At 36.9% G+C, this 27,580-nt stretch overlaps 1 protein-coding gene across 2 annotated transcripts in view; it reads right to left on the bottom strand.

The window, feature by feature from the left end:
* Nucleotides 1–22,314, bottom strand: part of SREK1 (splicing regulatory glutamic acid and lysine rich protein 1) — a 33,134-nt gene extending 10,820 nt beyond the window's left edge. The window contains exons 1-8 of one of the 2 annotated variants that reach the window (XM_064736711.1): nucleotides 21,863–22,314; nucleotides 16,673–16,806; nucleotides 8,912–9,027; nucleotides 7,425–7,589; nucleotides 6,261–6,439; nucleotides 5,549–5,679; nucleotides 3,995–4,109; nucleotides 1,024–1,143 (exon numbers count right to left, since the gene is read on the bottom strand). In XM_064736711.1, the coding sequence (XP_064592781.1) occupies nucleotides 1,024–1,143; nucleotides 3,995–4,109; nucleotides 5,549–5,679; nucleotides 6,261–6,439; nucleotides 7,425–7,589; nucleotides 8,912–9,027; nucleotides 16,673–16,806; nucleotides 21,863–22,023 (1,121 nt within the window). In that variant the 5' untranslated portion in view covers nucleotides 22,024–22,314. Of the gene's footprint in view, nucleotides 1–1,023; nucleotides 1,144–3,994; nucleotides 4,110–5,548; nucleotides 5,680–6,260; nucleotides 6,440–7,424; nucleotides 7,590–8,911; nucleotides 9,028–9,314; nucleotides 9,439–16,672; nucleotides 16,807–21,862 lie in introns of those variants that run through there. The other variant, XM_064736712.1, reaches the window with a different exon arrangement.
* Nucleotides 22,315–27,580: the final 5,266 nt, after the last annotated feature.

Raw genomic sequence — 27,580 nt, 5'->3', positions numbered from 1 at the left:
ACAGAGTCCCATAATACCAGCATTACAGCCTCCCAAGAAATGTCTTGTAGTTAATTTATAAGAGATTTCACTGAACTTCACCCTTCCAGTGGGCAGACTCAAGAAGCTCCAGAAAGCAGAAACAGAATAAAAAGGATCCATAATAAAACTCAGTCAGCTGTGCAATCTAGTTTTGTTTCCACACAGGTCCACACATTTGCAGCTCTCTTGCCCACAAAACTTACCTCCTACAACAAGAGGCAGCTGCACAACCTAAGTACAAATCTCCCTTTAAATAAATTGGGGGAATTACAGAAATGAAACCAAGAACACACCAAGACTTCTATTCATGAAGCTATTTACACAGGCACTTTTGGTTTGAGCTTAATTCACTACTTCATCCCTAAAAAAATTACACTATGATCTTGTTTAAATGTCACAGTCTAATAATTAGATGATGAGACATAAAAAGTAATAAACTAGATAAATACACACATACACACATCCTGAAACATATATATGTCATACAATCGACATACGCATTTGTTCCTGCTGTTACTACGAGAAAAGTCAAAGATGAAAGTAAAAGGTTGTGCACAAGAACTTTATACACGTTCTCACAATACAGGATCAAGGTCAGACTGAATTCAGATACTTCTTAACAGATACATATCAAACAAGCACTATCAATTTTTTAGTGGGTTCACAAGCTACATAGGATATTCCTTAATTATTGGCTGTAGTCTCACAAAATTTTCTTTTCAGTCAGCTGTGATGTCAGTATAAATGTAGATGAGACTATCGAAGTTCAGGTGCCTCAGCATGATCATTTAACCCCTGGAGGCACCCTACAGGCTACAAGAAAGATAGTTAACTATCATAGTCAAGACCACTATACTCAGTATTAAAATTTACTTTCTGTCTTTTTGTCCCACAGATGAGACTCCACCCTTTACGGTAACCTAAAAGGTTAGTTATTTTTTATTTTTTTTTTCAAAAACTGTATTTTGAGCTGACAATACCATGTTGTGGAACAGAACTCACCGAGAACGAGAGCGACTTCTTGATTTCCTTCTTTCTGTAGATCTAGACCGTTTTTTCAGAGGACTTCGGGATCTGCGTCTGTCCTTGTGTCTTGAGAGCGATCTATTGCCAGATCTACTTCTAAATGAAGAATACCAGAAGAAAAATATTTTAATATGGAAACTTCAAACAAATTAAGTCAACCAACAACACAAGAGTATACATTTGCTGTGTCACCACAAATTCTTATCTGGCACCTTCAAGAATGACACCATAATAACATACTGTCAGCAAATGTTTTTGGAAACATGGATACTTTATGCTTCACCATATGTAACAAGCCATTTAAGTTATACCACTGTTTTGTAATAATCTCCATGAATCCAGAAAATAGAAGTTACTACAATTTACAACAGCTGTCTTTACAAAATGACACTGCATAAAATCTGATTGGCAATATGCAGCACATTGTAATAATAAATTACATTTAATTTCCTTTCCAGGCCCAGGCACTTACTGAAGTCTGAGTCATCAAAGAAAGAGGACTTTGGCTGCAACAATCTCTTCTTTCTCTGTTATCCATCCTTGTAATTTAAATTCATAAAGTCAAGTTACCCTTACACATAAAAGAATCTGCTAGCATGGATTTCAGCTGTAATTAAAGTGTAGATACTCTGATTTTTAAAAAAAGTCTCATGCAGATTCGATGAACAGCATTTGAAATTTTTTTCCAAAATACTCCCTAATTTCTGGAAGACCCTTTTTCCCCAGGGAAACAAAAAGAAAAAGCTGAATTTGCATGTTAAGTTTCAGAAAACCACATCATTGGATACTTCGCTTCACAAGGCACCACAAAATTTAACTTACCATAGAGAGAAGGATCACATATATTACTGAATAAAACCTGAAGAACTGTGAAGTACAAAAAGTAACAACCGCACCTACCTTCCACAGCTCAAGACACAGAGTTGAATGATGCCTCAGGATTTTAGCTGTTGTATTTTTCATACATTTGTAATCCTGCAATTCCTTAGTTAAATAACTCCATATAGAGTGTTAGCTACTGTTCTCCCATTTTGATCAGACAAAGCAACTCCTCTCCAGGCCTGGGAGTCAAGGACACCTTACTTTCTCAGGCCCCGAGAAATGTAAACAAGAGTGAGTTAGGGGGAAAGCAAACTTGGGGTAAATTACTTCACTACTTGAAGCTGTAATTGAAAGATTAATCCCCAATATGCAAATAAACCAAACTTATAAAAGTGTGAAAGTGTGAAAACCAATGATCTGCTTCGGGTCCACTTTGGGTGTAGCCCCTGGGGAGGGCTTTGTCTGCCCTAAGTGTATGTCGAGGTCCTACAATAACTGTAACTGCTTTTTATTCCCTTAAGTTTGTCTGGTCTCTGTTTTTAGGTAGTTCCAAATGGCATCAGTAAAATACACCAAGAAGAGAGAAAGCCATTTTTTAGCTACAGCTTTGGTCTCCTTATCAGCAGAAAAATACAAATCAACTGCAAGTGCAATTTATTGCACTGCAAATAATGTGAATCAAAACATAACCTTCAATAAATTTTATGTCACAGAGATGAAAATGATGTTATATAAAACAGTAAAACAGGGAAGCAGTAAGGATAGATTATTTTTATGGATGAAGCTGCTTCAACAAGTCAGACTGGCTTTTTTTCAGCATGTTCTCAAAAGCGGCAGTGGCAATATTACACAATTTAACATAACATAGTAAAATATAATAACTATCATTTGTTTAAGGAACAGGTTTTCCACATTTAAAGAAAGAAAAGCTTATCTTCTAGAATTTTACTTGGTTTGTGCTAATACAAGATAATACTGAAATGACTGCACTGTTGAACAAAAACCAGTTTGTTTTTCAGTTATGCCTTCAGTTATGGACATAGCAGAGAAGCAAGCAATAAGGAAGTGACCAAAGGGTCCTTCCTGCATTAAAAAGGCACCTGACATTTTGAAGTCACTCGCTGTCACTTGCTGTGGTTCCCTGCTGTTGCAAAATGGAAGACTGCACTTGTATCACATTTATTTGATAGTATAATTGATGGTAACTCCCTCTCACCAGATTTTCTGAATTTAAAAGTATCCTAGCAGTCTTGTTTGAATACATGAATGAAAGGATGCCTCAGAGATGCTGCTGCAACATGGACAACATCCACCTTTTAAAAAGGTGTAAGCAATCAAATAACAATCCATATTTTGGTATTTTTTTCCATCCTCAACACAGCCAAATATCTTTAAATTTATTTACCTAGGTTCTCAGAATATACTCCTGACATTGAAAGAATCTGGACCATTTTGGGAAGCCTTTATAATTCTCACAGAACAAGCCTGTTTCATTCACAGAAAACAATCCTACTCTTCAAGAATTACCTGATAATTTTCTGTTTCAGAACTAATACATTTAGCAAAGCAAACAAAACCTGAAAAATGAGAAACTGCCCCTGAAGCCTTTTCTATATGCTTTTTAAAAACATTTACAGGACAAAATTAACTCAATGCTTAGAAGTTGAGAACAATACCAAAACCAGTCAAAGAACCAGCCAACCCATCTGCTCAGGTGTTGCCAGTAAGTTATATGCTTCATACACAAAATGCAGGTTTCTCTCTAAAATACATAGGTCTCTCTACATTTCTCTCTAAAATAGGTCACAAAATGTTATTTGGCTACACAGTCTAATGCACAAAAACATAAAATGTACAAAAACCCACAGAACTCATTTTACGTGACACAGGAAGTACCTTCTAGAATGTTTAAACTGAAAGTAATCCTATAAACATTCAGGGTTTAGAGGAAAACTACCTATTCAGAGAAAACTTCTGGTTATGCTGATTTTCTGGGTGCAAGTTAATTATCTTTATAGCAACACCTGTCTATAACTAAAAAATATCAGTAACCAGCACCTTGCAAAAAATCCCAATATGATCTTGCAAAAAATCCCAAAATGTCTGAAACAAAAAGCATACCTACCTGTGTTTTGAGTGTGATCTTTTCCTTCTAGATCGGGATTTTGAGCTAGACCTGGATTCTGAACGAGAATGGGAACGAGATCGACCGCCTTTTCTTTCACTGCTCTTTCCAGACTCTGAGAGGAAAAAACCACTTTGCAGTGTAAGCTCAGAACATTTAAAGATCCCAGTTAACAATCTGGCACAAGTGGAATGTACCACATATATTGCAAGGGGCCTACTCTCTGCACATCTTCCTTCTTTGCAAATATCCTTCAGAAACATCCAAGAAAGTCATTGCATATACTCGTTGAGTGCAGCCATCCTGCAGCAGTACACATAAACCAGATAATTATAAACAGCTAGCTCTACTATGAGTGGGATTTATGTTGCTGCCACAATGCACAAGATCATAACACGTCCTCCTTTTGCTCTATTTATTTAATATAATTACCTTCTTATTTTTTTAATAACTTGAGAAGAATAGAGTAAATTTAGAGAGCATAATTTTGAAAACAAGCGTAGAATATAAGTATTACTGTCTGTATTTTTAAGTATTTCAAACACTGTACAAATACTGATGTTTTATTCCACATTGTTTCATAGGAGGAAAGGAAGAATAGAACAGGCTGAAAAGTCTGACTGTAGGCCAGAAACTCAATAGAAACCTCAACAGTGAGCTCAACACAGTTAAGAGCCTAATTGCTATTCTGTTGCTTTACAGTGATAAAGTGCTGGAGTTTTTATTTTTAAACAAAAAACACAATAGAAAATAATTCCCCCCAAACAACCCTCAAGACTCCACACTATCTGACCAACACAAGACAATATCTGGGTTTGTTAATAAGAATGGCAAAAAGTTGCTGATGAAAAGAAGCAGAAAGTTTACAAAGTTGAGATTTTTTTTATGCTGTGGTTATGCAATCAGTTTAAGCCAACATAAATCACCACCGCAATGTCTGACCTCTCAACACAACACCACATTCCTCCCTGAGTTGGCATGTCAGTGTTAACAGGGAAACAACCTCCAAGAAAAGAAATCCTTTACAATATGTTAATATTTATCCCAGATTTATTCTCTGATCTCATTTGCTTTAAGGATGCATACAGCCTTTAGAAATCATGAAAAAGAAACCAAATTCACTTGCTGCTTATAGGTGAGGAAAGCATAACATTACGGCTTTCAGAACCAAGCTAGCTCATGCTCATCATAAAACTATGGCACTAGTGAGTGCTAAAAGACAACAAAAAATAGAAAGCACATATTCTTTTAAATGTTTTCAAGTGCTCTTAACTTAAAAAGTGCCATCATTAAGTATGGACTTAGTATTAAATTTGCAATGTTTGAAAACATTCAGTGAACATGCATCTGAAAACAAGATATGATGACATAAAAAGCTTCCTGCCACTGCTTAGATGCATGAACAGAATTTTGATTATTTTGGTGTTTTCCCCAACATGTACTGACTGAATAGCTCTTGATACTCTTGTGTCTGAAAATGCTCTTGAAATGTGTACCAAGGCAAACACAGAATGCGCCAGTTCAAGTAATTATTAATCAACACAATATACCTACCTGGCTCAATAGCAGCAGATATAAAAGACTGAGCTTCCCTTACTCTCTTCATCACTTCTTCTAGCTCCTTGGCAGCAGCTTGTGGTGTCATTTCAGGAGGCTTCACTATTGCATTATTGGAGTGATTTATCCTAAATTAAAGAAAAATAACAACCTTTCATTCTTAAATGTTTGAACAGGGCAAATGAAAAACAAGTAAGGAAACAACTTTGTATAAAATTAAAAACTTAAAAGTTTAGCAAAACACCCATCTGTTCCAAGTATCCAAAGCATCTTTTATTACTTTGAAATCTTACCACTTTTAAAGAAAGGCAGCACAGCATTCTTATGTTACGATATTTTTAGAAGTCCAGGAAGTTACTTCTCTATTTCAGATCAAATCTTCACATTAATATCTACTAACTACATACACATCATACTGATAACTTAATTAGTACTATGGACTTTAAAGATCTTTTTCAGTATTATAGCTTACACTACCTCAAGATTAATATAAATGTGTTTTACTCAATGCTGTACATATTCTATTGAGAGAAATTTATGCCAAACTGTGAAACTGGAATTGATAAAAATGTTTTGGTTTGTTAACAACAGGTTCATATACTGAAAAAAAATTAGTCACAGCATTTTGCTACACATAATTCATAAATGTGTGTATAATGATAAAAAGAAATGTCTCATTCAAAAGTAATACGGATAATTAATTTCTTACTTCAGTGGTCGATCCCCAAACATAACTCCATTAAAGGCAAGAGCTCGAGGTACAGAATTTTGGTCTGCAAATTCCACGAAAGCAAATCGAGTTGGTTGTGTCTCATCACCTGCCATTCGCACAAATTTGACTTCTCCAACTTGCTTAAAGAATTCAAGCAGCTGATCTGCTGTGGTAGTCTGGGAAAGAGTTGAAGAGCTCAGCTGAAGTAAACTATACAATGAAAATTATGTAATATATTGGGTAGTCCAAGAGCCACAGAATTTCGGAATGATATCTAAGCATCATTACAAAGCATCATTGAGAATGTTACATTTTAAGTCTTAAAGAAGTGTATACTTTCTTCCATTAATCGAAAGAATATTCTACACTTTTAAATAGTATAGTCACAAGCCCTTAGTCCTTCATCTAGGTGAAAAAAAAGAAAAGAAATTTACATGGGATTTCCCACTTTTTAGGTAACTAATCTGAAGTAACTGGTAAGAAATTTCCTTATACCCGTTTCAAAGGTACTAATTGTGACTTTTGATCAACTAAAGCAAAAAAATCCAAACAATATTGAAGGATTTAGATTTTACTTGCTTCTAGCTACCAGTCTGTTTTATTTCATCACAATCAACAGTACTTTTACACTCAGTAGCTGTTTCAGAAGCCAAAAACTACGAAATGTAATACTTACATTGCTATCAGTCAAAAGCAAATATTTTTCAATTAATCTGACCATTGTTCAAAAAACCAAGCTTCTGATTGAAAGACATTTATGCTAATTGTGCAGCTTCCAGCAGGACACATCATTCCATCTTACTGTACTTAAGCAACTACACAGTGCTGTGGAGGACAGCTACCATCATCTCATGACTTCTGAGGACTGCACATCTAACACAAGCAAACTGTACATTTAATCAGCACACAATTAGAAGTAGGTTTCTTTAAATGATCTACAGTGGATTCTCTGGTATTCTGACAACACCTGGTCTAATCTGACTGGCACATGAACCTTCAAAATTCAAAACATCATTAATAAAAAAATGTAGGGGGTTTTGTTTTAATTCATGTTGCCATTAACTAACAGAAACTCTTTTAATATGTAAGACTAGAATTCATAGATAACATTTTCACACATTCTGTTAGTATTTCCACAACATAGAAACAATAAAAAGCTACCTGAGAATTCAAGTTTCCAACATAGACTGTTCTCCTGATTTCATCAATTTTGGATGGATCCACATTTCCCATAATTGGTGGTTGTGGTATTTCTCCCAGTGCCGTAATGTTAGGATCCAATGCTGCTGCTGGTATAGCCCCTAAAGTACCAAGTGAAACACCAAGCTGGAACATACAAGCACAGAATACAGTTTGCAGCCAAGCACTGGTGAAAGACATTCCATTTCTTAATACTTGGCGAAAGATATTCCATTTATCAGTACTTGTTTAATACTTCTACAAAAACAGATCTAATGAGTACAAGCAATACTTTAAAGGTGACAGCGCAACAGGTTTTTTTAAAGAAAAACCTACCCAAAAAGAAGCTTCCATAGTTAAGATATTCTGTGGATTATCAGTTAACATCTTACAAAAGAGATCTGGACAGGGATTTATATTAATCACAGAACATACAGGCTCTAATGCTTAAGAGTCAAATAAATTGAGTAAGACTCTTTCAGACACTGCTAGTATACTTATTTTTTGGAAACAATTATTTGGACTAGATAAGGAATGGCTGAGATCTTGCTCAACAAGGAAAGAAGGGAACTTCCAGTGCTCAGGATCAAAGGACACATAACCATATTCTGGACAAATGAATCACCCAAGACAAAATTAATTACAGTTGAAATGCAAAGAATGCTTTAAGCTCTTCCACTCATACTTAGAGAATGTGAAAAGTATACAGCTCTCATGTTTGTAACTGGAAGTGGAAAACTCTCCTGTGAAATGTTATAAAAAGTCACTTAAAAATCACTACAAAATCAGTCCATTGAGTTCCTGACTTGAATTTTCTCTACCCAGAAAGCAACTGCCTTTTCAAGAAATTAATTTCTAAGGAGTGTGGGGAATTCTTAATAAGCCATCAGTACCTCTTTTTATGTAACAAAGGAAAATACTACTCTATTTTAACCTTAAATTTTCCTTCAATAAACCACAGCAACTTGCTGATGTCAAGAAAGGCTTACAGAGGCAAAAGGAAATGGAGAAAAATTAGCATAACCAACCTCCTCTACTTTTCATAGCAAAACCATTGTTAAGACAGTCTCACAGTCAAAAATCTTGCCACAGAGATATCAAGGAAAAGTCTCTACTGCAGCTTTTAATATTCTGAAGAACTGGTGTCAATGTGACTTAGGTTTTAATAACATTTTTGTCAGTGGTAACTACCACTGGACCAAATTAATGACCCTACAGGGTAGGACAGCAATTAAAAATGAACAAAAATCAAAACCAGTATTTACCCACTATTTTGGAAAACAGTTATCTGAAAGAAAAACCCTGGGAAGGTAGTACATGGATATCTTCTGATCAATCCTCAGGAGAGTCAACACAGCTAAACCCTCACTGCAACATCCACTGACTAGATAGTCCTCATTCCCTGTCCACAGAAAAGGCTACCAAGACAAAGGAAACTGGAAAATATACAGACACTGAACTTCACTTACTGTAGTCAAGGGAGTTGGTGTAGGTATAGGAAGCAACCCTGCACCGGGCATCAGACTTGTCATAGTAGGAGCAGGCGCCAACAGAGACAGGGCTTTGGCTTCATCTGGGATTTTACCTGAAGAAGCAAATGAAAGCATTACACAGAGTTGGAACACTAGCCAGATGTTACTCTTTCTATGATTTTACAATTACCCTTGCATTTAAAAATGTAATAAATAACAATGAATCTATCTACCAGATCCTTAAAAAGAAACAAATAACTTAAGTTTTTCCTTTTACCCTGCTCTACTAGGAAAAACAAAAGTGAGCAAAACTTCAAAGACTAGCAATCTCATTAAAGGATTATTATTTTAAAAACTGAATAATGTATATAATTATTTAACACTTTGAGCTATGGGTCACCTGTACTGGAAACTTAACGTTCATGAACCAAACGATATCAAGCATGGACGCTTTCCCAGGGCGGTGTTTTCGCGGTGATCGAAAGTTGTTTTACACATGACAACCGTTCGTGTTGGCTGCATCACTAATAGCACACAGAACATCAGATACAGAAAAGAAGAACATTTTTTAAAGTTTAATCCCCAGAAATGGCAAATAACCAAATCAGCAAAAGAAAGAAAACAAAAAAAAAAAAAAAAGGAAAAAAAAAGAAAAAAAAAGGAAAAAAGAAAAAACCAAAGTATGTGCTGACTGAAATTTGTGCTTTTCTTTATTCCTTTGGTGTTACCTGCTTAGAATGTAAAAATAAATAAAACATAAAATAATAAACCACTGAACTACTGTGACTGCACAGAATACACACTACAAGTGAAGTTGAAGGTGGAGGAAGGAAGAGTAGAAAAAACTTAAGATTTGTACTGTCATATTCTAGTCATTTCAGTTTATCTGAAACTGCTAAGTTAACTCTAAATTTACCGAGAATGAAGAAAACCATAATTTCAGCTTGACCAGGCTAAGCTAGCTCTCTTTTCCCAACCTAAGTACTTCCTGCTATTTTGACCTGATTATAGTCCTCCTGTAATACCAAAAGTAAGTAATAACAAATCTGAATTAAATGCTGGTTTCATTGAATGTTAGCCATGATTAGACTACTAAATGAACCCCTAAAATATCTCCAAAACAAAAAACATTACATGTTAAACAATTGTGATTACAATTAAATGTACATTTTAAATTTGAAACGCAAAGGGACTAAAACTGGCACAAACATTAAACACAAAGCTAAAAAACCTGTGAAGGAAGTTCTAACTACACTGGTATTTACAATCTATTCAAAATTACTGGCATAACTGTACGTATGCTGACCAACTGAGTCCTTTGGTACTTCCCCATGGATCTTAATATAAGTAAATGCTCTTATTTCAACATTGTTTTAATAGTCAAGTAATACAGAAAAAGTGTGCCAGTGGTTTCCTGCCTTGATTAAAACTGCATGTTTTAACAAACATGTCAGATGGATGTTTCCTTTACAAAACATCTAAATCCAAAATTTGAAGATTAATATTCTTATTGAAAAGGAAAATTCAAGGTAGGTTTCAAAACACCATGCAGGTTTAGCAATACAAGTTCCAACTGACACCACAGAAAACACACTAATTTAAAAATTTAAAAGAAACAAGTGCTGCAAACCTGCTCTACAGATCTGTGGGAAAGTTTGGGTTACAGCTGGGTATGACTGAATGACAAAATAAATCTAAAGGAAACTTAATGTATATGTAGCATGGGTGGAACAGAACAGATAAAATAACAGTACCCTTTTTTCATGCTTCCTATTTACATTTATTTTATTTATGTTAAATTTTGAGACACTTTGCAACTCAACATGTAAGAAACCACTTAATTTTGCTAACTAAGAGAGAAAAACAGGAAAATTATTAGCACTTAGCAGTAACTGTGCAATAATGACTTCCAGAACTTTTTTAAAAAACATGCATGAATCTAAGCCACCACATCACAATGTTCAGCACTCTTAAGAGATCTCATTTTGAAGTCAGGCATGCAATGAGAGATGTACCTGATTTGCCTGATTGCTCAAAAGTATCAGGTACTCTGTGTACCCTGCCTAATATGTAGGCCTACTAACAGGCTTTTGAATATAGAGTTCCAGCAGATGTGCATGCAAATTAGGCACAGAATTATGTACCAGTTCTGAAAATCAAAGTATTAAAGTTTTTTCAAATGAGTAATGAACCAGAACTTATCCTTAACAGTTCACATCTTGCAATTAAACAGCTATCCATGCATGTTTCATGTTCCATGCTTCTATGGATCAAGAGACATGGCACAATTAAATCCAAAGGTAGAAATGGTTCTGATAGTGGTATGTCTGCTTGCTAACGGAGATCCTTGGTCAGTACTGTACATAAGTATATGCCTAATTTAAGTATGCACTTACATACAGCCAATTCAATACACACTTAACCAAGTAAACTTATAAAACGCTTAGGCATTCAGCCCTTTTAAACAGGAGCTCAGTTAGGCACATATAACTAAGACTGACAATGACTCAAGTTCAAAAAGTGACTTCAGTAGAAGCATAAACTTTAAGTATATGGATCATAGCACTGAAATAATTGAAATCATTAACTTGCTGAAACATTGTTCCAGAAATCCACTGAACATTTCAGTTAAGTTCACCACTCTAGCAGCTCCCAGAATGAACAGCATGCATATGTAAATTGTAAAGTTTGCAGCATTATTTCCAGAATACTTTGGTCTTTCAACAATGTGAAGTTCTATTTTAAATACAAAAATCAAATTGGTCAGTTCCACATCACAAAGAAAGATTCATTTGTTTTGTTTTCAAGAATGAGAAAGGGCCTATTTCTACAGACAGAACCCTGAAAATTTGCCTGTATATTCAACGACACTGTCTCTTCAGAAAAACTTTTCCAGTTTTTAAGTCCTTGCCAAGTTTTAAAAGAATTCTAGAGAACACTATTGTGGAGGAACAAAAATAAATCTCCAGTATCTTGAGTATCTACCTCCATATTGTTTAAATAGTTTTGAAAAACAAATTAACTTGCAAGTCCAAATAACTTCATGAGTTAAAAGCTTTAAATTTTGCAGTTTTACCTCTGTGGTTGTATTTGTAAAGGAAATACAAGCCCACTGAATACATCAAAACATGTGGGTTATGACACAACAGTTTAGGACAATTTAGTTTAAAAATAATACTTTCATTTTTAGAACATAGTATTTAAAATCTGAGTAAGAATGAGGTGAAGATATTTATTTTCTAATGAGGAAGCAGTCAAAATAATTACGCCATATCTATACCACATCCTTAGACAGATTTCTTAGAAGCTCTTCTGCTTATTAAACTGCAGGTTCTATGATCATTTATTGATTCTCCCCTTTGCAAAAGAATCTGGAAGCAAATGTACATTGTCCCAGCATGGCTAAAAGGCATGGTTGTGATTGCTACTTTTGTGTACCATTAGTCTAAAGAGCCCTAGACAACCTAGTCCATACTAGAACCCATTTTGTTGGAGGCTAAACAGAATCATCTGTATCCAACAAGTACTAGTGACAGTATTTTTATTCCTCAAGCGCTCCAAAGAAATTAATTTCCAATTCTTTGCAGTGAACCTACAGTTAACTCTCACATCCAAAAGTGCTCCTGCAATGAGTTTGCTTGTTTTAAAAACAGTGAAGAGTTCATAGTCTACTTTAAACATTAAAAAGGTCATTATTTTCCTTCTATTTTACATCAATGGAACATGTATGATTAGAAATAAAATAATTTCTATTAGATCCAACTTATGAATCTTAGTGGATTTAGCAGAAGGGAATAAAGAGATTAGAGCTATTGGCAATTACAACTGTCACAGCCAAATCCAACAAAGATGACAAATCAAAGCTCTTCCCAGCTGCAGTGCAGAGTCGGGAGAAAGGAGTGAAACCAAGAGATCCCAGTGCAGCTGGCTGGGAAGAGCAGTGTCTGAGGACTAGACACACCACTTTGTCCACCAAGAAGAACATCCTTCAGGGATCAGTCACTCCAGTATGAACTGCCAGGGCTTCTGGGACTCTGGGATGACTGCAAAAACCCCCTTTTTTTTTCCTGACTTTAATGTTTTCTTAAAAACATCTTCCTGAAATAATCACCACTAGAGCATGTCAAAAGTGCAACACACACACACACACACAAAGATAACTGATTCAATCTTCCCACAAGTAACAGTGTTAAAAGACAAGGTGTCTCACATTACACACTCCAACCAAAACTTCAGGCTGCATTTGTACTTATGAGTGGTAAATAGTTTTTTCTGAGAGCTACAGAAAGAAAAAATTATGAAATCTTACTACCAACTGACCTCACTGGAGAAAGGTTTCATCAGAAGTAAACGAATATTTTATGACAGTCAATATTCATAAAAGTTCAATTTCAGAAATAACTATTTTAAACTCATCATGTTAGACATAAATAGTAAACCTTCTTTTAAATAGCTGGTGCAACATAAAATAGAACATTCTGCTGAGGGAAAGTAGCAGAAAAATATTATAACTTTACTTTCTAAAGTCGCTTTCTCCAGAAGTAAGAGTTTTAACTGTCCTTTTCCAAGATAAACTCATAAAGCACAACATATGGAAGACTGCATCTCAAAACACTACTCCTGTCTTCTGACACAATGTACTCATCTACACAATTTAGATACTTAAACAAATTCCAAATCAAATTTATCCTTAATTCAGAGCACTAAAAACAAATCATATTCTAAATTCTCCGTATACCATCCACCATTCATAAGCAGCTTCAAGTCAACTTCAAAATCAAACACTGTGAACCCTTTACAAACATCATTTTACAGAACTGAAGTACCAGTTTACAAGTACAAGGGAAAGAGATTTAACAGAACAAAACAAAAAAGGGACAAAATAAAATAAAAATAAAAGAAACAAAGGAAAGAAAGCAAAATAAAATAAAAACAGAGACAGGGCGTCCATCTTCAGCAGGTCAGACTTCGATCTCATTTCCCCCATGAAGGTTTCACTTGGCGGCAGGTTTAGTGGCATGGCAAACAATGCCTAACTCAGGCAAGTGTAACAGGTCTGCCTTGGCCAGTCTAGTCATCTAATAATGCACAAATATCACACAGAGAAAACATACAAAACCAAATTAATAGTCAAAATCCATCTACCAGATAATGTGGACATAAAATTTAGAAAGATTAGGGTGGTATCTTTGTTTAGCTTTCATCTTTGCATTTTCAAAGCATATTTAAAGAAAAACCTACCAATACACACACACAAAAAGTTGTATTTTCACAGCTTAATGGTCTTACTTCATTTACAATAACATTTTTGTTAATTTGTTCATCAAATGTCCCATACATTGATTTCATTCTGTAGTGATTTCCTCCTTGATTTACCACTCTTTAAATACACTCCAAATGTCAGGTATTTTTCTATTTTTTTGAATCATGTTTTTAGATTTCCATTTTACCTCTCCCCTATGTTTAACTTCACACATTAAATGTTTATTACTGGGAATGTTGGTCAATGGTATAATTTTACCTCTTGGTAGGATAAAAAGCCATCTTTTAAAACCCATGATCCAGTTCACTGACTCCATTAACAGTGCATCATATGATACATAGTGAAAAAACCTTTGTGCCATGGTCTCCAAAGTCATACTTATTCCACACAATAATAAATTCATCAGAAAGTTAAATTTGTATAAATTCACATCTTTTTATAAATGAGTGATTCTGATACAAAGTTACAGAGAACAGCATTCTGACATCAAAAAAGCAATCTCAAAACCTTGTTCACCTAATTATGCACACATTTTTGTGGAGTCCAGAAAGATTCTGAACAGTGATCACATTTTCTCAGAAATGCCTGATCAGCCAGTTATCAATAGAGCTGGAACAAGATTTGTCAGAATTTTGACTTATTCTCCTTTCATTCACTGTCTACCACAGAAGACACAGGAAAATATAGCTTTACCTGCCTGTTGCCATATCATGTCAGGCAGTGATCTCATCACAAGAAAAACACCAGGAAGTGTTGTTCCCTCATTAGGCAGCCATCTTCCCTCTCTGGTAATACTGAACCAGTGTTAAGATCTTACTGATGAAATATAAAACTAAGATTTGGAATAATCTTTAGCCTATTTATTATGGGGCAATTCTTCAATTGGAGACTCTGGCGCACTTAGCCTCTACACACCTTCCAGTGCATACAGCAATATTCTCTTTGTGGTTTAAGAACAAGTTAAAAATATGAAAACAAAGAGTCCCCAAAACAAGACACAAAAGGAACTAAAAACCTAGACTTTACAAAGATAAACGTATGGGCTGCATGACCTGCCTAAGAAAGCTACAAGAATAGGCAGTACACTGCAGGTCAATATAGCCTCTAGTGAAAGTACTTTTATAGTTTGTGAAATTTTTGAGACCTATCAGTTTGTTAAGAACATCCCAAATGAGTATTATAGCAGCACTCATCTCACACTATCTAGATCATGATGCAGCAAACACACCAAAACATGGTACTCTGGGACCATTGTTAACAAACTGCAAGAAGTCAATAGTATTTTTTTTTGAACCAAAACCTGATTCTTGCAGCTAGAGATGTTATTAAGAGGTATTTCTTGATCTGTTGCAATTTACAGTTCAATCACTCTACATATTGCTGTTCATGGCAAAACAGCAACTAAGTTGCAAGTAAAGTCAGGTTCACTCCAGCAGCTGGAATTATTCCATTCCAAGGAGGCAAAAGGTCCAGCTATCAGTCAGAGGCTAAATTCCACAGTGATCCCAGTGAAGTCAATGGGGCTCTGCCTAAATCCATTGATATGCCTGCCACAGGACCCTGCTTCATGTAACTGTATTCAAATCTCGGATGCTTCTACTAAGAACACAAATCGTCATGTACTCAACACATCTATAAAAGCATGGCCTCAGAGCTAGGGGAAGGAACATCTGTCAATGTATTAATCAAGTCTTTCATCTCATGAAGACTTTTAATGTAATTACATTACATTAGTAATGTTCTTAAGAACATTTAATGATGAGAGCATTCTGGACAGATCACTGCATATTTAAACAAATACCCAAAACAAAAAGGAGTACCAGTATACATAAGGAAATTGTTTTATGGCACATGAAGTAACATTTTCAACAGCAACAAGAAAGAAAAAAGTTTAAAAATTAACCTAGCAGATAAACATTTATATTCAAACAGTATTTTGAGTGCTAAGTATCTTGGATTAGATGACTCTAAAATGGCCAAATGAGTATACCACATCTGTAAGACAAAACTGGGATTCACTCTAAAACTGCAGAAATAATCCGTATCTTTAAAAAAGCACAAATCAGCAAAAAAAGTCTCTACAGCAAAGGTGATACATTAAGATTCAAACTGCAATGTTAAGTATCAGGGAATTGCCTGATCTTCCCAGAGCTCCATTGACTTCAGTGAGAACTCTGTGTGCGAATACACCTGCCTACACAAACAATAGTAGAAGGAATTATTCTTCTCTCTTTTCCTTCAAAATACGCAATAACTACAGAAACCTGAGTTATAACTTAAACCAACTGTCTTTTTGCCAATGCTGAATTTCAATTAAACATGTATAACTGGGGCTTTTTTCATTCAGTTTTCAATTTTGTATCAAGGCCTTTTTTTTCCAAAAAGCAATCAAATAAAGTAAAACAACAACAGAGCATCACCTTACATAGAAAGCTTAAAACAATTAACAAATACAACAAAGACCAACATTACAGAAGAATTTCTAAAATACTAACCTTCTGCGCAGGGCACAACTATCAAAGCTCTGTCAATAAAAACCGTGTTAGTTAGATGCTGGGCCACACCAACACTTGATGCTTCACGAAACTTAATATAACATACTTTGGAGGAAAAAGCAAGAGGTGCGTTGCTGCAAGATAAAAGGAAAAAATAACAATTAGTCATAACTGTATGGATATATTTTTAACTATTACTCCTTAGGGAAAAAAAGATTTTTTTCATAGAAAAGGAAGCCTAAAGTATAGAAATCTACTAACTTGCCACTTGCTGTATCAGTGAAAAAAGATAGAGCAACTTTAAGAAAACTTACGTACGCCAAAATCACTAATTAACAAGACTAATTTTCTTATATTAACTGGCTACACAACACCGAATAGTACATTTCAAATTACTATTTGAAGGAGCATACTTACTTGACAATTACAATTGCCAGTAAATATTTTATAGTTTATCTTTGTTTTTTCCCTGAAAAATTTTTTTTTTAGGAAAGACAACAAGCCACTTCAGATACTAGTCTGTAATAATCAATATTCTCTCTCTGGCTTTCACCAAAGTAGTTTTATTAATTCTTACAAAGATAAAAACAATTCTTGAGAAGGCTTTCAAATACTGCGTCTTAGCTGACTAAGGTAACAAAAACCATTTGCCAAAGTTCAGCACAATGTAGCATGGAGAACCATTGGAGGAAGTAGGAGCACAACACCATTTGGCTACAAAAGGGAAGAAAATCTGTAATTCACTTTTCCATTACACTGTATGCCAAGAGAAAACGCGGAAACATTGCAATCTTGACCAAAACAACTAAGTTTGCATTAAAAACGGATTCCCTAGTCAAGGTTTGTAACCTTTATATTAGCAGCTTACTTCTTCGCATGAAGGAAGTACCGGTAAATACTCAAAGAGAGAATACTGTATTCCTGGAATATCAGCAGATTCATTTGAAATCATAGAAAAAATGCTGCACAGACGGTTTCACCCTGGTCCTGTCTCAACCAAAATGGAAACATTTGCCAAATTTCTGGAATCACCAGCAGCAGTTCAAGTTTAACACAACCCATCTTGGGAGTCCCCTCGAATTCCAAGGACATGTTTCCCCAGTTATTCTATGAAATTCTATTAGATTTCAGGATTTAAATACAAATCAGAAGTTTTAGACACATTATTTCATCATATTAATTATAAGAATAAACCAAAAATGTAAGCCTCAAGCAGGCAGAGTAGTATGTTTCTGGCTACCAGGACAGAAGCACAAATGCGTAATATCTAGAGATGGCCAAATTCAGAATGAAATTCAGAAACATCTATGATGGAAAATTCTGTAAGAAAAGACAACATAGGGGAAGAAAAACTAAACAGAGAGTGGGAGACAGAAACGTCATACAATATAGAGAAACATTTTAAGATTGACTGCACTTCTGCTCACTTTTACTTATTTGTGGTGGATAATGCTTTTACCATTTCAAGTTTCCACACTCAGGAAGGAACTAACTGCACAGACCAGCTTCGGAGCTAGCTGTAAGATCTCCATTGAGATCTCTGAGTTCCTAGCCTCAGAGGTGACAGCCAGCTATGACTTCTTCAGTACTCTAGAGATTCTTTGAGCACCACAAAGAATTTTTTTTTTTATTTGCTTTGGTTTGGTGGGGGAGAGGACTCTAAGGGAAGGGAGGAACTCATGTCTTGGAGTTTCTTGTCATCACTGTATGGTGTTTGCTTGTCTCTCTTTAGATATATCCCTCAGTATTATAACCCAAATGGCTGAAGTCACCACTGAAGGTTCTATGGTCCACACTGCTGAAGACTTCTAATATCTCCTGACTTTTTTTTCCTTTTTTGCTTTCATTGCCAACTCAAAAATATAATTCTGCTCCATGCAGTTTCAGATCTCCCCAGTAATCCCTATAAATTTTAACATCTATAGAGCCTGCACTATCAAGCGTGTTTTTGTAAGATTTACTCTCCTGTATTCCTTGATTTAGAACACAAAAGCTATGTGGACAATATGTAAAAAAATATAAGCTGTCTGAAAACTGGTGCAAATGAGGCCATACAAAGACTTCTTGATACCAAGCGCTTTCCAGAGGTCAGAAAGGAGAAATTCTCTACAAGGTGTCGCTCTCTACTAAAAACACATCAAAGTTGCCTCAAGAGAAACCATTAAGATCTAAGAGATCTAAAATTTTAGAAGGTTGAACAGTGATTGAGTTCTCTCTTTTTATGAAGGGGGCCTCAAAAGTCTTCCCATCAGCCTTTTTAAGAGGACTTTTTGCTAAAACATTCAAGTCCTATTCTAATTCCTTTTGTCACCTTTATTTTGCTAGCCTTTACTGAGGCTGAATTGAGGGAGACTCGTGATCTTTCTCCTAGGTAATACAGCCTTGACGTCAAAAAGCAACTTGTATATCTCTGATTCAAAGTTACTAAAATTCAGTTAGTCTCTTTAGAAAAAAAAATTAAGAGGAAATAAATATCTAAATAGTATTGGGACATTTCTACCATTTTTGTTTCACTTTGTAGAAAGACAGCAACATTCATCTCCTAACAGAATAAAAATCAACCAAAGTATTTCCTAAGAAGGACTTTTTCAGAAATCTATGGTAGTAAGAAAAAAAAGGCTATAAAACATTTCTCCAGCTGTCCAAATTTTCTCAAGTGGGGCAAGGAGGTGGGGTGGTGGGGCAGGGAGGTGGGGTGTGTGAGGTGTGGAAGATATGACAGAAATTAATAACTTATTAAAATAGAATATTATGGATTAATTGTGCAGATCAGTTTAAATAAGACTCTTGTGTGTTTTGCCTCAAAAGTCTCACCTACACTGCTGTCACTGCAGGATATAACAATTCTTTTTATTGGACTATACTGATGACAACCCTTTTTCTCAGACGAGATGTCCCTTAAGTGAAGGTGGCCCATCCATGTGTGGCAAAATGGATAAGGGATACAAGTGAGATTGACTTGGGTGGCAGCCCTCAATGCTAAACTAGGCTTTGTCCAAATACTCTGGTTCATGAAGAGAACACTTTTAGGCTCCAAACCCCATTGCAAAGGTCTGGTATGGCATGTGTCTCCATCTCTCAAGGCCTGCTGGGTTGCAACCAGAGCAGAACTTCCTGGTTGCAGAACACGGAGGCCAATCCAGTCTCGCCCTTGACTAGGGAAGGGCTATGACAAACCAGTCCATCACCCAACTTTTTGTTAAATCAAAAGTTTTTTCTCCAACAGAGTTCTAGCTGTCAAGACCATTCCAGACTATTCAGTAGCAAGCAGTATTACACACCTAATAGAGACAGTTTGCAACTCCTGGCTTCCAAACAACTCATTCTGCCAAAACCCAATTGTTGCTCAGTAAGTTTTTCAACATTTAACTGTTCAAAAATCTTTCTAAGGTCACATTTGAATGCTCACTGCTACACATGTAATTTTGAGGCCTACTCTGAAAGGCAAACTTTAACTGCTTTACAAGTGTATGGGACTGTCTGTGCATGTCTGGGACTAAGAATCCAATTACAGGTATCACTGGTCTCCTGCTAAACTGAAAACACCACTAGGCTGGGGCAGTGGCTAGCATACTGGAGTACACATCAAGGCAAAAAGACCTGTCACATCCTGCAAACCAGCTTCAGTTTTTAACTGTATTGCAAACTGATAGTGATCTATGTTTTGTTTGGGATACCTTCACTTCCCAGCCGCTTGTCAATCAAATACTATTTTATGAATTTATCACAACGGTATTTAAATACATTTTCAGAAAGTCAACAGGAGGCACTTTTTTTTTTTTTTTGGTTCTAAGGAAAGGCATTAGAGTTTTTAGGCATACTTAGTTTTCTCCCAAGGTAGCTATTTGGATGTCAGTTCAAATGTCCAGAAGTATGCGGCAAGAGAAGTGCCTCACCTCTAACATATATGCATAAATAACAGTAAATAAAACCAAGAGTAAAGCAGGTAATCACAATCCCGCATCCTATCTCTGAAAACTGAATTAATCAGCGTCATGACCTTGACATTCCCAAGTTATTCCCTATTATGGTACTGGATTTTAGTATTTTATGTGTATATATACCCTGGCAAAATTGTATATTGGTACAGAAATTATCTGTATATGAATGTCAAGAACGTCCCCATTTCCCTTAAAACCTGTTATATAACCTAGTGAAAGACAAGAACAACAGCTGTAACAAAAAACCAAATTCAGTCACGAGAAAACTAAAAATATAAAGAACCAACTGTGGAACAAGTCCAGGACAAAGCCCTAGAAAACAGTATAAAAATCCACCATATAGATATCAGTAAGGCATATCTCATTTTAAGCATATCTTTACATATTAAGTGGTTATTTTTTCTGAATGGTTGGCATTCAAATATAATCAGATGCTATGCAGCTATATAAAAACTAATAAACACCAACTTTTTTGGCTCTTCTCTTTTGCAAAACGAAGTTTTATTAGCCTGCGCATTTTTGTATCAAAGCTCACGTATTGGGATGCTAATAATGCCCTCTCCTTTCCACTAGTCCGATTTAATTTTTTAAGGGCATTTATTATTCGCTTCCCAGGACAACTGCTGCCTCGAGAGAAAAAAAAAAATTCATCTCCTCCCCTTTACTGCTGATCATCACCTTCTCGAGAGAGGCAACCTCTGCATCTCCCACTTGAGCGCACCCCTCGCACGCCGCTGACACCACGAGCCGCTATAATTTAGCGAGCGATGTGACGCCTGGGATTAATTTACTGCACAAGCCTTACTGGGGGCAACTCCGAGGCAGGGCAGGTTCCCTCCTCTGCCCGCTACAAAACCTCAGGTACTCTGGCTGCTGTTCGAACAGCCCCTTCTCACACAAGGGGAAAAAAGAAAAAGAATAAAGGCAGTCGGTCGAAGGCGGGCCTGGAACTCCCCGGTCTAGCTCGCCTGCAACCAGCGTGGGCGAGGAGCCAGACAAGCTACAGAAAGCGGGTTTTAGGAAAGAGGGAAAAGGGCCGGCGCCGCCATCTTAAGTGCGGGCGCAGCTCCTTCTCCGCAGCTCCGACCATACAAAGGGGGGGAACCACGTGACATTCCCCTGGTGCCCGCACTCAAAATGGCGCCGCTAGCCTCCTGCCCCTGCCCTTCCCGCTACCCCCCGGCCCCTACGCGCCTCTCCCTCATCCCTAGGCTCCGTCGCTGCGGAGAGCAGCAGGGGCCTCACTTACTCCGGGGGATAAAGACGCAGCTCCTCGATATCTCCCAGGAAGCCGAAGAGCGTCCGCATCTGCTCGCTGGTCACGGCCGAGGAGAGGTTGGTGACCTGGATGACGGACGTAGGGCCCAGGGGGAAGCCCAACGGGACCCCGATACCGCCGCTGTTCATCATGGCGGCGCCTGCCCAGCCTTACCGCGCGCACCCGGGGGCGCGGGCCCGCCCACCAAGAGGGGCGCGCGCCACCGGCCGGAGCGGCGCTGCGGGCGGGCGCTCTAGCGGTACACTCGATCGCTCCCAGAAGAGTTCTCGGAGGGACTGGCGGCCCCTGCCGGCGAGGCTTCCGGCCCGCCCGCGGCGTGGAGATCGCTCGCTTCCCCAGGAGCCGCTTCCCCAGGAGCCACCTCATATGGAGCCGGCCGGGCCGCCGTGCGTAGGGCGGGACCGGCGCGGAGCCCGCGCCCCGCCCAGGAAGAGGCGTGGCCCGTGAGGGGCCGCCCCTGCCGCGCTCTTTGCGCGCGCACGGCGGCCGCTACTGAGGCGCGTCGAGGCAGGGGCTGCCGCGGCGACCCCGTGGGCAGCTCGGGCCCCTCAGGGGCGAGGCCCCGGAGGAAAATGAGACTTCCCTTTAAGTGGGCGCTTGGTGGCCGCGTTTAGTAAGAGACAGTTTAATCACTCTAGGGAATAAACCTCTGAACACACCCTCTGTCTAAACAGGAAGGGGCCGTAATAGAACGGATTGTAAATAGTTCTGTTATAAATTGACTGCAACGCTATCCCAATTAAATTTATCTTGCCTGCAGTTGTAATTCAAATTCTCCTTAAAGATTACATTGGCTGGAGAAAATGAGGCTGAGCACTTCATGTGTGGGCTATCACTACTAAGGATCAAACTGCACTCTTTCCTAGTGATACGGAGCTGTGCATCTTGGCACTTGAAAGGTTTAAGGCTTCTGGCAGTTTCTAAGATTTTCCATTCCCCAGCTGAGAAGAGATTGAAGTATGTTTGAAGCTATCTGGGTTGAAAAATACTGCAAATTTGTGACAGTTCCCTGAACAAGTAGGTCAGTTGTTACAGAATCTCCATAGATAAGTCTGGGTAGTGCTTTCTTTATTGATGCTCATTACATTACAGAAATGTAATTCTAAGCAATTGTCAGAGATGCATTTCATGTAAGTACGTTTATGCATATGTTTCAGATAGGGCTTATTTCAAAATCATTATCAGTGCACTCATATTCTCATTCTAAATTGAATCCATATTCCAAAAGTACAAAAATGCTTTTTAAATCCCTTTTATTCAGCCATTGTGGTAGCTTCTAGTTAAGAAAAGTTTAACTGGAACTTCCAGACATTTTTTTATATGTTGTGGAAAATGAAACAGATACCATTATTCTACAAATAGGAACCTTACATAGAATTTTGTTATGCTTTCACTAGTACATCTTATCCAAAGATGGTTAGCAGAGAGGTAGAAGGTATTTCTGCTATGAATATTCTTATCCAGTCTCCTTGCAACTCTTAGCGGAGGGTCCAAAATAAAAATGAACAAATTTAAAATTCACAAGGAAGAGCCTTGTCATGTCAGAACTGACTGCAGTACCCTCCTTCAGATAAAGCCTATAACAGTACATAAAAAATTCTGAGCTACTGATCTGCACTCTGAAAACAAAGCAAGAAAAACAGTGTTTAAATTTTGTAATTATCAGTCCCTGCCACAGTACAAAATTAGCTTGGAAACATAAATGAATTTGTATTTCAAGAAGAATAGGCAAAAAAAAAAATCACATCAATCCCAGACCCCCAAAAATCTAATGCTGAAAGCATGCTTGGATCACATGTGCTGCCACTGAAAGGTTGGGAGCAAATAATGACTATTTTAGTAAAACCATTCAAAATTTAAAAGTGTTAAGGAGCTACTCCCTCTCCTGTAATAAAAACCCTCCGAGCTACTGAGAAAGAAAAGTTAAATAAAAAGAAAAGGCATGCAGAAAGGGAATCATTGTACAAGCAGTGCCCAAACATCATCTCTCTACTCAATGGCTAACAGACCTGGATCTTACAAGTTGCTGTAGGCCTAGAGAAAACTAGCTGTAATCAAAGCGAATTAATATGTGTACAAGTTACTATTCAATTTTGCTCAGATGTTTTTACTTGTTCTTAACTGCATTTGTGCATGTAAATAAATTCCTTCACTTCCACCTTGATTGTCAGGTTAATTAGCAAAACACAAGGCATTACGCAGGCTCGCAGGCTCTTTGGAGGTAAACTTAAATTTCAGGTTACCTAAATGTAAAATGGTGAAGCCGTTAAACAAGAGTGACTATTAACCATTTGTCTGACTGTGTTTTGTGATCTTCCAATAAGGATTAAAAAGCATTTACTGGATAATGTTAATTGCAAGTACCAGTAGAAAAATACTGGTAATTCAGAGGGAAGTTACAGTAAAAGCTGTTTTAGAGGATCAAGAGAAAAGTCTTTTCATTACAAGAAGTCACCTTTTAAGCAGACAGTAGGTGGTCTGGTAGAGGTGGACATCTCTGGCATTTGCTGCACTTTGCAGGGGGAGGGAATCAAAATCACGTGAGGTAAAAGAAGGAAGCATTAGAAGGTTTCATCAGCTTCCCTTAAATGAAACCTTAAAGGCTTCAAAAATAACATTAGCCACAGAGCTAACAATTATTTGGTAAAAATAAAATAGTTCTAAGTTTTAAGCAATTTATGAGAAGTGAAATTTAACTTCACATTCAACAACTCCTGCAGCACTGGTAAAACTTGCCTCTGGAAATCTAAAGCCCTGGAAACTAATGAGAAAGCTTGAGCAAAGAAGATGTACCCATAGCTGAGGAGAACAGGTTAAAGGAATTGTTCACATGCAAGGTCACAGGACATGATGAGATGTTTCTGTGAGCATTGAGGAATCTAGCCAATGTACTGTGTGGCCACTTTTAATTATCTTTCAAAGTCACGGTGTTTAGGGAGGAGAATGTCACCCCTAGATTGCAGATGGGCAGGAAAGGAGCATTGGTAAAATTAGAGGGATATCAGCCCCACCTCAGTCCCTGGGAAAGTCATGGAGCAAATTCCCCTGACAGCCGTTTTCAAGCTTGCTGATGACAAGAAGAAGACTGGGAGTCGTGAATATGGACTTATAAAGAGAAAACTGTGTCTGACCACCTGGTAGCCTCCTGCTGCTGTGAAATGACTGGCTCATGAGTATGGGGAAAGCAGCAAATACTGTTTATCTTGACTTTTTTCAAGGCTTTTATAACTTTGTTCAATAAAACCCCTAAAGTATTTTTCTTTGACTGCTCTTTGGAATGCAGTATGAAAATGCCACTAAAAGCCAATATATTTGTATAGCCTGTGCTACCTAAATTTGTTGTCATACACAGTAACTTTCCGTATTGTATAACCAAGATATCAGTGTTTTGTGTAGACTAGTGATGCAGAACACAGGAAACCAATTTCTCTTCTTCAGCATGAATGTTCCTTCTCTTGCAAATTAATCAAGAGGCATAATCTTCAAATGACAACTCCTACTACTCATGGTAGACTGCAGGTACAAACTGCTGATGATACTCCTGTTTTCTGTTTGTGTTCAGACACATGTTCCAGTTTACTGACATGTTTACACATCAGATTAACTTGAACTAACTTTCAAATACAGACAAAGCAGAAAATGTTAACTTCAGAACATTTCAAAGACAACAGACTTTATTCTAAACTCCAGCAGATCCACAGTGCTTCCCAAGTACAAGATGTGGCTTTTATCCCCTTTCCATTGTTATGCCTTTAAGGTTTATCAGGTAACTGCTCTCATTTTTATGCATGCCTTAGTATAATTTATGTATTTTTTTTAAAGAAGACTCATGTAGAACAGAAAAACATCTTACAGAAAACAAATGCTTGGTTCTGTGTAGTAATCTCCAATCCACCACATCTCCAATCTCCAATCCACCACAATCTAATCCCAAAAGTTCTATAAAATCATTTAAAGCGAAAGTATAAGACCAATTTATAGACCTACCCAGAAAAATTATGAAAATATTTTTCCCAGATAAAATTTCTAGTGTAGTAATTGTTTTCCCCAGGTTCAAGTTTACACATCTAGAAATCTTAGAATCCTGCCTATGATGAGACTAACAGATGAATGCTACATGGTCAGTGTAAGCAGCTGAAACCACTTTAAACTTGCTGCCTCTGGATGGCAGTCAGCTTTACAAGTAAACTGAAACAGCTGCGAGATTTCTGCATCTGCTTTTTATCTGTTTTACAGCAAACACATGAAAAAAATTTAGGGTTGCTGTATTGAGCACAGCAGTTTCAATTAGAAGAGTCACGTTAGCAGCTCTAGAAATGTGTTTTACAATTACATTCTTCTCCCCATAAAATTGCTTGTATCAAAAATGGAGTAGCTCATCTTGACTTACAATTATTTTTAAACTTACTTTAAAATACAATGAGGGGGTTCGCTGACAACCTGAGATAATGTTGCTGACTCTGAATCTCCAAACACATATTAACAAAGGAGGAGTATCTGCACCACTGAGAAACTGAGGGAAAATGCACAAAAGCAGTTAAGATTTGAGAATCTTAATCTGAAAATAGAATCTCTATCCACTTACCTTTCAGGGCAGCATTTCTACTTATGAAATTTAGTATCTGTTCTACAGAGAACACTTCTTGGATTACAGAATCATTTTTTCTTCAAAAGGGAATTTCAAGAAATCCTTTTTAAAAGCTATATAAAAGTCTAAATGTCAGTAGATAAACTAATAGTTTTATGATATACTTTTAATACCCATATGTGTGAATATGTTTGTGTCTAGGAAAATGTAAAAACTCAGCTTTTTTTTTTTTTTTTTAATTTAATTAAACTGGGTGTCTGCTAGGAGATTTGCTACTTGCTGTTTTTGTGGCAGTACATGCAATTGGAACTGTTTGGGTAGGTGCCCACTGGAGTGAAAAAAAGCATCTTTTTTCTTTGCTGTGAGGTTATCCTGCTGGGAATCACAGCATGTAATTCTACATAAGGGGATAATGTTTTTAAACCTCAAAAAACCATGTCTGAACAAGGTAATTCAAAGGTGTTAGATAGAAAATACTGAATTCACTTGGATGAATTTCTTCTCCTTTTCAGTCACATTTTGTAGGAGTAGGGCAAGAAGTTTTCTTTGTGGCATAAGAATATAATAGAATTGTTATAAATGTGAAGTTTGAAAACTGGAGTTTAATTTTAAACTGGAATTTAAATTTTAAACAAAAGTTTAAAATTTGGTGCAGATAAACATTAATGTTTTACTTCCACCTTTTTAAGTTGCATAAAATAGGCAGTATTACAAAACAAAGTGAGTTTGGTAAGTTGTAACTCTAATAAAGATTTTTTGTGTGTGTATTATTATGTGTCTTCAAATGTCTTAAAATATAAGCACATAATGATTCAATCTATAATACATTAACTACATTTGCAATTAAATAACACCATACATTGTATACTGCAGAGTCAGGAAATCATCCAGTGTGTTTTCATAAAATTAAAATGCAGCAGAAAAAAAATTTTGTTTAGATGTTTTATCTGTTTGGAGGTTTTCAGCATGATTTCTAACCCTTGCATGCATCAAGTCCCACCTCATCATTCATTGCTCATGCCAGATAGCAAATGAGACAATTTAACATAATTATTTCATTTTTCCAGGACTTAGTATTATGTCAGCTAACCAGCTGTTAC

Source organism: Zonotrichia leucophrys, chromosome Z (genome assembly GCF_028769735.1).
Source record: "Zonotrichia leucophrys gambelii isolate GWCS_2022_RI chromosome Z, RI_Zleu_2.0, whole genome shotgun sequence".
NCBI classification, from domain to species: domain Eukaryota; kingdom Metazoa; phylum Chordata; class Aves; order Passeriformes; family Passerellidae; genus Zonotrichia; species Zonotrichia leucophrys.
This window is presented reverse-complemented; position numbering and strand designations above follow the sequence as displayed.